We start from the raw sequence: 12,919 nt of genomic DNA, 5'->3' as shown, positions 1-12,919 counted from the left end.
AGAGAGTGCATTTTAACCCTCATCTATGTATATATGTATATATTATACATATATTATAAAAAATAGGTTTTTAAACAAAAAAAATTGGAGACCGAATCGCCAATTCGGTCTCAAGAAAAATAGCTTTCCACATAGTTAGCCGCACGAAAAGCGAAAAAAATATGGAGACCGAATTGACAATTTGGTATGGGGAAAAGCAAATGTGGAGACCGAATGGCCATTTCGGTCTTTGTGGTTTTTGAAAAAAAAAAAAACTAATCATGCTGCTTTGCTAAATTTTATTTAATTAATTATGGTTTATAAAAAAAAATCCTTTTTAAGTTGAGAGAATTTATGTCTCTGCTCGCTTGAATGTGAACATCTAAATTTGAATTCTGTATAAATTATTATGATAAAAGTTAAATTTTTATAAATTTATATAAAATGTTCCGTGTAATTTTTGGGAGTCGATTTATTTAAAAACAATTATTTTGTCATCCATTCCTAATTAACTGGTGATAAGTTAAGTCTAATTTATATATTATCTGGTAGAGTGATAAGCTCGCCTGAATGTGGACATCTAAATTTGAATTATGTATAAATTATTACGATAAAAGTGAAATTATTTATATAAACTTAAATAATCTTCCGTGTAATTTCTGGAAGTTATTTTATTTAAGAACAATTATTTTCTTATCCATTTCTAATTAGCCGGTGATAAGTTAAGCTTAATTCATATATTATCTGGTAGACTGGTATGCTTGCCTGAATGTAGGCATCTAAATTTGAATTATGTATAAATTATTACGATAGAAGTGAAATTTTTATAAATTTAAATAAAATGTTCTGTGTAAATTTTTTGGAGTTGATTTATTTAAGAACAATTATTTTGTTATCCATTCCTAATTAGCTGGTGATAAGTTAAAGCTAATTTATATATTATGTGGTAGACTGGTATGCTTGCCTGAATGTAGGCATCTAAATTTGAATTATGTATAAATTATACGATAGAAGTGAAATTTGTATAGATTTAAATAAATGTTATGTGTAATTTTTGGGAGTCGATTTATTTAAGAACAATTATTTTGTCATTCATTCCTAATTAGCTGGTGGTAAGTTAAGTCTATATTCTGGTAGACTGGTATGCTCGCCTGAATGTGGGCATCTAAATTTGAATTATGTATAAATTATGACGATAAAAGTGAAATTTATATAATTTTAAATAAAATGTTCCGTGTAATTTTTGGGAGTTGATTTATTTAAGAATAATTATTTTGTCATCCATACCGAATTAGTTGGTGGTAAGTTTTTTTTTTTTTTTGATAAAGTGGGGAAAGAACCCACCAGTTTCCATTGAAACAAATAGATGTTATGCTGGTACCAACTCCAGAAAAGAAGCCAGTAACAGCTTACAAAAGGTATATACAAGTACCATGAAAACGACATACATGTACCGAAATGATAAAGATGCTCACAGAGCAAGAAAAGCCACATAGGATGTCTAACAACAAAAACATGCTCACATAGCATCAAAAGCAACAACACGTAGCTAAAGGAAGAACAATAATCAACTCATTCCAGAGCCATCAGTAGATCGGTACCAAGCATTCCATCTTCCTGTATGTCCTCCTCGGCCTCTTGATGGATTACATCCTCTGCCCCTGGGAGGAGGAAACCAACCCCTATAGGGCTCAAATCTGCACTTGGAATAATCAAGTCCTGACAAGGCATAGAAACAATATCCATTGGCATAATTAGGGGTAAAAAAGGTAATAAAGCGCTGTTAAGAGTAGTACACCAAAATATAGTCAAGGAGATAATATTGGAACCAACAACCTGCAAAGAAGGAATAGGTGTGTGTTGAAAACAAATCTTATTTCTCTCCAGCCAAAATATCCATAGTACAACACCTCGAATTAGCTCAATTAATAAAGGATCTTTTAAAGGAATAGGAGCTGCTATATGCCAAATGTCCGACATGGTAGAGCCAGTAAACCGAAAATTATTATGAGATGCAATCCAAGTTCAAATTTGAAAAGCAAAATGACATGAAACAAAGAGATGATCCATTGTTTCAAAAGCACCACAGAAAGGACAGGAAGGATCTCCAGTCCAACCCCTCTTGCATAGGTTTTCTTTTGTAAGAATACTATTTCTTTTTAATAACCACAAAAAAACCTTGATCTTGAGGGGTAATTTTGAATTCCAAATGGAAGTGAATTCAGTATTAACAATGCCGCCATATTCAAGCCACCTGTAAAAAGAATGCACGGTAAAAATTTCCCCTAAGGACCATCTCCACAACAAAGAATCATTTGTAGCTGGATTTGGTGTATAGTATTGGAGTTGAGTATGAAGGTTATTCCACTCAATCAACAATACACCTGTTAATTGTCTCGTAAATTGAATATTAAGGATGTTATGATTAGAAAAAGCCTCTATTACCAATAGATTAGGGTCTCTTGTGTATATTATTTGATAGTAGTGGTAAGTTAAACCTAATTTATATATTATTTGATAGGCTGGTAATGTGGTAAGTTAAGCCTAATGTATATATTATCTGATAGGCTGGTACAGTGAACATTGAAAGTTTAAATTTTGCAGAGTATCTCATAAACATCACTACTGCCACAGGTTTAGATCTGTTGACTTGGCTTGTGGCGCCAGAATTCAAATTACACATATTATAAGAAGGTACATGTATTCCCTAAGGCCCTGTTCGGTAGGTCATTTTTCTGTAGGAATTAGATGGGGAATGGGTAAGTAGGATTAGAATCCCTTGAGGGTGTTCGGCTCCCTTCCGTTCCCATTATTTTTCCCCAGCTTTTCTCTACACAGTTCAAAATTATGGGAAATAAATTATTCAGTTGGACTGCATTTTTTATTTCCCACTCTCTCTCACTCTACTGCTTTGACTCTCTCTCTCCTCTCTCACTTTTCGTTAATGTTGATCATGAGTTTCGACTATATAAAGAGTTCTCTTTATATTATCTTTTTCTTTGTGGGACTAAACAACTTGTCTAGATTCGGATATCACAATTCTCCTTAAAATAACGGATTTTACCTATAAAAAGAAATAATTAAATGTAAAGTCAGAACAAGCTATAATTATCTGATAATTCAAAACGATAAAAAGAAATAAAATGATCGATCAAAAATTAAGGCATGCTTTTTAGGTAACTTAAAGTCGCAACAAGCTATAATTATCTCGGTTAATTTACTATTCAGTAAAACCATATATAGTTAATTATATTAATATATTATTTTTATTATCTTTACAAAGTACATCAAATTTTTTACAATTCATTAAAATTTTAAAATATGAGAAAATTTAAATAGAAAAATATATTTTATAAATGTTTATTTTTTGTAAATGTTTATAAATATTTATTTTTTGTAAATGTTTTTAATTGTTGTTTTCTTATTTTTTAATTTATTTATAAATATTTTCTTATTCTCTTGTTTTACTCTTGTTTTATGGGAAGCTGAAGTATTTTTTATTTTTTTATTTTAAAATCCGAGCAGATTTGTAACGAACATAACCGAAATTTTTACTTTTACCATCTTAAAAAAAAATAATAATTAACCCCTTTTTATGAAAAATTAAAATTTTATCCGAATTGACGGATCAAACTGCAATTTCAGTCTAGGATGTTGCAGTTTGAAACTGCCATCTCAGATGATAAAAATAAAACTACAGTAATTTGGACTGAGGAATCACAACCGGTGTCGCAGTTTCAAACTACGATATCTCCCTACTGACCAGTAAAATTAGAATTTCGAAAAAAAAAAGTTAAGCGTTTTTTTTTTTTAATATAGTAAAAAAAAAAATCTCGGTAAGTATTGGGGAGATTGACAGTGGTGTTTGTTTAACTTAAAATATGCACTTAACTATTTATGAAATTAACATTTAAACACTGCATAATACAGTCTTTATTTATCTACACATAATTATTTGTTTTTAAACATAATTAACAGTTGTGGTCAAAATATATCTGGACAATTATCCTGAGTTTCCGAACTCATTTTTTTTAATGCTTAAAATTCATGCTCATTTATTACAAAATGCTATCTTAGTTATTACACAGTGAACAATTGACTAATTACATAATACATATTTGACGATTGCCTAATGTATACTTAGATACAGAGGCAGAGCTACATTTAAGGAATGAGATCAATTGACCTCCATTTATTTAAAAAATAAATGTACTTATACACAATTTTCTATATATTTTAGGGTAAAATGCTATAGATACGGTAATATTAGACCCCCATTTGCAGTATGAAAATTTTATATGACTGACTTACATTTATGTTTGACCCCCATAACTTGAAAGTCTGGTTCTATCTTGCTTAGATATTATAAAATGCACATTTAACTATTAACTTTAATAAAAAAAATTTATATGCACATTTAATCCTGTGAATTTTGAATTTTTATGAAGATTTACATGTCTGAACCAACTTTGCTTTCTTTTGAAATTTTATTTGCTACCTTATGAATATTTTGGTTTGTAATTTGAGTTAAATTTATGGTTAATATTAGAATAATTTTTTTGAATTCTGATTAGTAATTAGAATTATGGGTTAGAGCAATATAAACTAGAAGTATGAACATTGAAAATTATAAGTTAGAGCATTGTTTTTTATGCAGTAATCAATTAACTAATGAGTTTGAACTCAAATAACTATTTAAATTCTATTCACTGTTATTTTGCCTCCCTGTTGAAAATTCAGAATCAGCCCCTAATATATACAAAGATACTAGGGAAGATTGATTCCTGCATAAATAATAGTTAATATAATTTAAAATCTTCCCCGGTATCTTCCGGCCGAGCTAAAATAACTTCAAAACCTATTGAATAGACGACTGATATCTCATTCTACACGATCCAATACACTGTTGGATCTGAACTCATTAAACTTGAGTTACACCGGTGTCTAGATTTATTTTTTTACAGGAGATGTTCGTCATAGACTCCTTCAACCCGGGTATCCTGTCACATGTTTTCTGAGAGTTCTCTGTGCGCACAAGTGCATAAGTGCATTGCACAGCTAATTAGATGATCTCTGGATCCACGTTTGCCCATTTAATCTGTTGGGTTTCTTTCTCTCCAGTCTCATTGAACTGGATACTTCCGTTTAATTCTATAACACTTGCATCTGAGTAATTTAGTTGGATCAATATTTTAAAATGGAGAGCGTTTGCATCTCAGTTATAAACTTAATTATATTGTGATCTCTGCTATTTGGCATGAAGGATGGAATAGAACTATAGAATGCACGAGAAGCATATACATTTACTAAGCCAGCTTTAAATGAGCTTGTGTAAGGTCAACCAATTAATGCCACATTAACACGTAATTTTAAAAAGATTAAACAGAATACAATGTAACTTCGTCAACAAAGTATACTGCCTCTTTAGGTAAAACATGATTTACAATAGGTCAGATAATTAATTAATGGAAGTCAACCATATAAATAAATGTACCTCTCAAGTTATAGTTCCATGGTTCAATCAGAGACTGGGAGAATCTTTTCCAGATAATTCAAGTAAATTATTTACAAAGATACCGGGGAAGATTTGAAATCAATTTTCATGCATACATATAATGCTAATTATGTATATTTAAACATAATAAATTCCTCCTTTTGTTCCATAAAATAAAATGACTGGAAATGCCCATTCAAAAGAGGTGCAGTTCTTTTATCAGAGGAGAAGATGAGCTATATAACTATGTTGTATGATTCGAAGGATTAATGATTGACTGATGACGTGTGTGTTTGGTATTGCGCCCTTCTTTTGGGGGAAATGTTGACCTTCTCTATTTCAAGAGTTGAAGAGAGAGAGTGGGGGTTGGGGGGAGGAAACACAGCTCATATTGGGCCCATTGGGCCCATATGCTCATGTTATGTAATACAAGAACCTATTGTTTTTAGGAAAAGGCTAAATCATATGCTATGCCTTTAGCTTTGTTCCTTCCTTTAGGTTAGCAAGGTTAGATATATTTATACAAAAATAATTATACTTTATACTGTTATCATAGTATTTGGATGATTCCAAATTAGCAAAATTTCAACTAATTATGCAAGTTAAAGTTGAAGGATTAATAAGTTATATTATTTCTGTCATTCTATGGTACCGAGAATGGCAATATTAGCACGGATCGTACGAGAATGTAATTCACTATTTAAAGAACTTTTTAGAGTTCCCAGAGCTCTCTGGAAGGCTTGTTGCAGAATTCGTTGTCGGGCTTGATTTATTGCTCTTTTTTGTTCAAAACAAAGGGTTACTAAAACAATCAATTGTCTTCATACCAGGATTGTTTAGTATTATAGAGTATGATTGTTCTTCCTACAACCAGATCAAGTAGCTAGAAGATGACTATCCAATGAATATATATTATATTAAGAGTGAGGCTATGGTAATATAGATAATTAGATATTATGGATTGACCTGTGCTATAGATTTACATCTTTATTTTTAAAGTTTAAACAGTCGATTCGAACTGTTAAACATGATCTTCATATGAAAATGTACATGGAGACCAGATTTTATTTTTCCTTTGAAATTTATTTACTATTTTTTAGATATGCAGAAAATCACTAGTTTTGGATGGTCTAGAATTTTAAATCAAGTGATTTTCTACTTATCTAAAAAAATAAAAGAATTTAAAAAAAAATATGAAGTACATTTTTATATAAAGATTATGTTGAGTAGTTCAGATCGATTATTTGAACTTTGTTTTCAAAGATATGAGTTCATAGTATGGCCTGCTAAATAATATGCATATTACCATAGCCTTACTCTTTGTATTTATATACAATACGCTGACAAATAAGTACATTAATCATGTAGAATTATGCGCAACTATATTTTTTGCCTAAAAAAAAATTAAGAAATAGAAAAAACCAGCATTGCTTTTAAAGCATGCTAGCATTAAGACATGATTCTAAACCAGCAGGCGAAGACAAGAGGTAGCATCAATCAATGGAAACCACTTTCCTAAGCTTCCCTACATGTCTTCTAATCCATGGCGCTTTTTATATTAGAAATGATATTTGTCTCTCTATTACAACAAAAAGAGAAGTCATGGGTGAGATGACATGGGGTCTGATTAGCAAATTGTGATTTTGTCAAAAGAAACAGGGCCCAACAGCTTAGTGTATCACCAATTTCAAATATATTGCACTTTTATTGATTCTATTGGGCTAAAAAAGGCCCTGACAAGGCCCAATGGAGGAGCTTTTGATATTATAGATGCAAGTCGGATTTGAAGATAGCAGTTGGGCTTTGAGAAAATAATAAAAAATAGACTGAAATATTATAGGCATCTGGAAATTTTTTTTCTTTTTAAAAACTTAATAGCGACTGTCAAGTGTTGTGTAGAAATTAACTTTTTACAAACATACATCACAATCACAGGAGAAAAATAAAACGAAAGGAAATTACAACAGTATTACAGAAGCCACATTAGCACTTCTTGTACCACAACATCTTTTCTTGCACCGGCATGTTTGTCATAATCAGAGGCGGAGATACTCAGAATGAATGAGAATCAATTGATCTTATTTAATTTTCAAAATCTTTATAATTTGACCCAATTTTATTATATAATTTAAAGTAAATACTGTGAATACAATAAAATTAATCTCTATAGCTTTGTTAAAAATTTATATGATTAACCCTTGAAATTTTACTGCCAATGTACCCCATCAAAATTGTATGCCCCGAGAGAGTCCTCACACTGTCCCAAAGAGCAACTTTAACGGGCAAGGAACAAACACATGCAGGGCTAACTCGACCTTAAAAATTATGTAACCAGTATTTTTGAACAAGGAACAAAATTATGTATATCAAAACAGTATTTTTCAGTTATTTTTTGATAAAAATATTATAAAAATACACTGTTAATGACATTTTCACAATTATAAACGTTTTATAGTGGCATTCTCACAATTTTGAAGTTTGTAATAGCAATCTCACAATTTCAAAGTTTTGTAGTGGCATTCTCACAATTTCCCCTATAATAAAACTTCGCCTTTCCATAACGCCATGAGTTGGCAAATATGAAAATAAATTTACTACAACTCTTTTTTTAGATATGTATAAAATAATTATTTTTTTTAGAAAATTTTGGGCTAAAGTAGTTATTTTATACCTATTTAAAGAGAGAGAGAATCCAATTACACTATTTTATGATGTCATATTTTGACACCATATTTTATAAGTTATTTTTGCGATTTCAAAATCTAAACAGTTGATTCAAACCGTTCAACATGATTTTCATATTAAAATATGTTTGGAGACCAAATTTTACATTTTTTGGAAATTTTTTACTATTTTGGACGAACTTTTGAAAATCACTGTTTTCAATAGTTCATAATTGTCTGAAAAAAATAATTTTGTACACTTCTTAATAAATACTAAATTTTTTTAAAAAAATATAAAATTTGGTCTCGAAGCACATTTTAATAAGAAGATCATGTTGAACGGTTCGGATCAACTATTTGGACTTTGAAATCGCAAATATGATTTATAAGTATATGTTGTTAAGATGTGTCACCATAAAATGATATAAATGGATCCCCCCTCCTAAACAATTAAACAAATAGTAAAATGTTTCCAAAAACATATAAAATTTGGTCTCCAATCATATTTTAATATGAAAATTATGTTGAGCAGTTCGAATCGAATATTTAAACTTTAAAAATAAAATAAAAATGTGACGCATGATTGAGACATTTGAACCCTACTTCTAAAATAAACACGTAATTTAATTTGTTTCATAATTTACTATGAAAGATAGAAAATAGATCATTTCAATATAATAATTAGATATGGAACAACATAAAAAAAAATGATGTCTGGATGCCTAAAGTTTTTGTTTATCAAGGGGTATGTTCCGTATCAAGCGGAATAGAGGAAGAATATTGAATAAGCTGAATTCCAAAGTCCAGTCATTTTTACATTTTAATTTTGAACTATTGAAGCTATTTTAGTACTTGAAAATAATGCACTCTATATTACTATTCCATAATTTTTTGAAAGTCTATTTTATTTAGATAGAATAAGGAGGGCCGCACGAATTTAGCTGTAAATTTTCAAGTTAAATCCATATTTACACTTTCTTACAATGTCACTCAATTTTTCAACCGAATTCAATAGCATTCCAACACCAATCTACAACAATTGTTCATTCCTTTCAAACAAATAGGCATCTTGAGAGAGGACAATTGAAGGAAAGAAAATTAGATACCTTTCCTACCCCCTAATTTTGGGAATTCGCATCCTCTGAGATATCTCATATTTTGCGTGACCTTTTGGAAAATCTCAACCTTTCAAATATGTTCTGCACGAATCTCAAGCTCAAATAATACTGGCTCATGCGCTATCCCGAATAGAAAATGGACACGTAGGTCACGCAAAATATGAGATATCCCAGAGGATACTCCCTCCAATTCCCAAAGCTAGGTACAACAAAACATGGGCCTAATCCGGCCCAACTGAGGGCCTCACCCGACCCGATTGTTATTTCCTATCGAACATATCGGGTTTCCAAAACTAGGGTTTTAGGCTTTTAGAAAGAAAGAGAAACAATTAAACAAACATGGGAACTCGAGAAGTGTACGAGGAGAAGCTCCGAACGGGGAACTTGTACCACGATCCGACCATAAATCCCGGCCTTGGGTCGCCGCGTTGTCCCCGGTGTCTCTCTCTCATCAAACCCCCTTCTTCCGTACGCTCTTCCTTTTCATTTTGAAGCAAATTCAGTTTTGCTTTTTTTTTTTTTTTAAGATGGTTTCAATCAATTTTGTTTCGATTTGTGGTGTATTGGTTAAGAAAACCTTGATCATATGCAGGGAGAAGCAGAATGGACCATCACATCTGTGCTTCATGATGCCACTGCTGTGGTACTTTCCATTAATTATAGGATCATATTTTCTCCTTTTCTTTTTTTCTTCTCTAGTTTTGAGTGAGGCTACAGTACTATGCATAGAGTATAGTTTCTGCACAGTCTGTCCCAAGCCAGGATAAAGGAGGAGGGTTCGTGATAGGCTTGGCGAGCCAGCGGTAAAAAACCAGCCATTCTCTTATGAAATGAAACCCATAGATATGGATTAATATCTCAATTTTCAAATTCCAACCAATCAATCTGAGATTCTGAACCATTTAACGTTATCTCAGTTTTTTTTTGAATAAAAGGCTTGTAGCCTGTTTCATTATCATGAAACAGTTAACTTACAAAAATCAACATGATCTCCATTTAATAGATGAAATTTTACATTTTTTAGAATGTTTTTACTATTTTTTTAGATAGGTAGAAATTACTTGATCTAAAGATTCTAGACCGTTCAATAATAGTGATTTTCTAGGTATCTAAAAAAAAATAGTAAAAAAATTCTAAAAAAATGTAAAATTTAGTCGGCAAATACATTTTCATATGAATATCATGTTGAATGGTTCAGATGGACTATTTAGACTTTGAAAATGAAAATATTGATCCGTAGCACGGACCAATCTGCGCTATGCAGAGTACCATAGCCTCACTCTTCTAGTTTCTTAGCCACAAATTGTAACATTTTGTTTTAATGATTGTCTCGTTGTAGGCTGGATCTGGGGCTGGTGCCATGCTAAGTGCTGTTCATGGGTTTAATACAGGTTTGTTAAACTCTAAATCTTTGTCACTCTTTGTGTTATTTTTAAATTTTTACTTATTTTTGCTGTTTTCGCAGGGATACCATTTGTTCAGAAGCATGTGAAGGGACCCAAGTGGATGCAATTCCTTATCGGGGTAATGATCATTTGGTGATTTCTCTAATACTTGGCATTTGTACACTTTAGGTCTTGTGCTGGGATATATGCTTATGAATCTCAATGCATGTACTTCATCCCAGAGGTGGAACTAGAAAATTGAGATTTGGAGGGGTGGGGGGTTGAGTAAGTTAATGTAGTATAATTTTATTTTATAAGGGGGAGCTAAAAAGGTATAAAAATATTGTAAAAATTATAAAATATAAAGGACAAAACTGATAATTATTTTTAATTTAGCCACCCCTTATTACCACTTTGATAAGCCCTTGCTTCTTATAAAACTAGGAAAGGTCAGGTTTTGGTCCATCGACTGATCTTGAGAGCCATTTGGCCCTTGAACTTTAATCTAAATTGATCCTTACACTTGGAAAAATTACGTTTGCGTCTTCCATTGATTTTCACATATGGTCCATGGATCTGAGACGTGGCACACATTGTTGCTCTTCACAGTTTACTTGGGAAATAAACGAACAGTTAGGATTCGTCAAATGAAGTTTGTTACAAATTTTGTTTTTGCAACGTAGTTCTAGAACCTGATTTTCCTCTCTAGAATTTGGAGGGGCAAATTTTGACTTTCTACTGCAAATTTCTGTTTAGAAGCTTGAAATTATACATTTGCCAGTACAAACTGTTTAAAGTTTAATATCTGTAGTGGAATTCAGTATGGGAGTAACCTAGAAAGAAATTCAATGTATGGATAAATCTTTATCTGTGGATTCTTTTATATTAAAATAACCTCCTGGTAATTTCTGAACGTGCTTGGTCTGTAAATTAAGTTTTACCTTTTACTTTTTTACCCTAGATGCTGGCTTATGAAAGTACTCTCTCGTTCTTTTTGGTTTGTTTCCTACTAAATAATGACTATTTTTTGTAGGTTCCTCCATTACTATTATTTTCTGGAGCTAGTGCTACATTTGGAGGTAATTTCTTGACCAATTTTGAAGTAATCAAGAAATGTGACACTGCTGTTGCTTGTACCTCGATACAATTACCTGACCTGACTATCGTGTCACAGACTCCCACTGATAATATTTTTTCAAAAGTTTAGTTTAAGGTACTGTTACGCCTGACAAAGTGAATAGCAAAATTGAAATAATTGACCAACTAGTCTGTTGCCAATTAGTACACACTGGTTTCTTTACTGTTTCTCTTATTAGTGGATACCAGTGAAGATATTTTTATTGCAGCTTATGCTCTCCCGAAATTCGCTCAGCTATCAGTCACATCTTATTATACTGCATTTACATCCTCACACTATACAATTTCTCAAATTACACGGTATGTTGAGAGGGCCCACTCATCTGACAGTATACACGAGAAATCTTGATGAGCTTGTCTTCTCCTTTATTTATTGTAATTTCATAGCCTGCTATATATGTCATTTGCTCTACTGTTTTTATGCTGAAAAAGCTTGTATATGCTCTTTTTTTTTTACATCTTGTAATGTCAAATTTTTAGAGCACGGAATACTTGAGCATCCATGGAGTTAATTATAAATACAATAGAGGTCACTTAATTTAAAATCTTTCTGATTTGAAAACTCTTGTTTCATTAACATGATTTACCGAATCATACAAAAGTAAAGAATGAAAAGATTTTCATGTAGGCTTTGTTGGGAACTTGGGATATAGTATATTTGTTATTTACAGGGCTAATATGAAATTTTTGGGAGTTTAGGAGGTTGTACATGTATAACAAGGACCCAGATATCCATACACCATAAATTCTACAGTTCTTATTGCTACTTTGAGTTTTCTGAAACATTTCATATGAAAAGTTGTTGCAGTATCTTTCCAGTTGCTGTCAATTTATTAACTTGTCATACAAACTACATCCACTGTATGACTTTATGAAATATTCAGGAATACAATATATACAATAAAAGCTTTGGATGAGCTGTGGCTTCGTGTGTATAACAGTTTGTGTTTGTACTAGACATTTCCTAAACATTTCATACAGAAAGTACATTATAGCATTTTCACATTTGCTGCACCTGTCAATTTTTTGTCGCTTTAATCACTTGGCAATGACAAAAACCGAATTTGAAAGATCCCCGGGTGCATTTCTTTCAATCAATTAAAGCTTTGCTGAGATGTTGCTGTCATTTCTCTGGACTATTCT

At 31.5% G+C, this 12,919-nt stretch overlaps 1 protein-coding gene across 1 annotated transcript in view; it reads left to right on the top strand.

The window, feature by feature from the left end:
* Positions 1 to 12,321, top strand: part of LOC144553361 (uncharacterized) — a 55,598-nt gene extending 43,277 nt beyond the window's left edge. Inside the window, exons 2-7 of the mRNA XM_078301490.1 lie at positions 9,578 to 9,722; positions 9,847 to 9,897; positions 10,594 to 10,645; positions 10,720 to 10,778; positions 11,673 to 11,718; positions 11,986 to 12,321. Coding sequence (XP_078157616.1) covers positions 9,594 to 9,722; positions 9,847 to 9,897; positions 10,594 to 10,645; positions 10,720 to 10,778; positions 11,673 to 11,718; positions 11,986 to 12,125 — 477 coding nt within the window. The 5' untranslated portion in view covers positions 9,578 to 9,593 and the 3' untranslated portion in view covers positions 12,126 to 12,321. The remainder of the gene's footprint in view (positions 1 to 9,577; positions 9,723 to 9,846; positions 9,898 to 10,593; positions 10,646 to 10,719; positions 10,779 to 11,672; positions 11,719 to 11,985) is intronic.
* The last annotated feature ends 598 nt before the right edge of the window (positions 12,322 to 12,919 follow it).

Source organism: Carex rostrata, chromosome 4 (assembly GCF_964058835.1).
Source record: "Carex rostrata chromosome 4, lpCarRost1.2, whole genome shotgun sequence".
Lineage (NCBI taxonomy): Eukaryota > Viridiplantae > Streptophyta > Magnoliopsida > Poales > Cyperaceae > Carex > Carex rostrata.
Note: the sequence above shows the minus strand (reverse complement) of the source record. Positions and strands in the feature narration are given on the sequence as shown.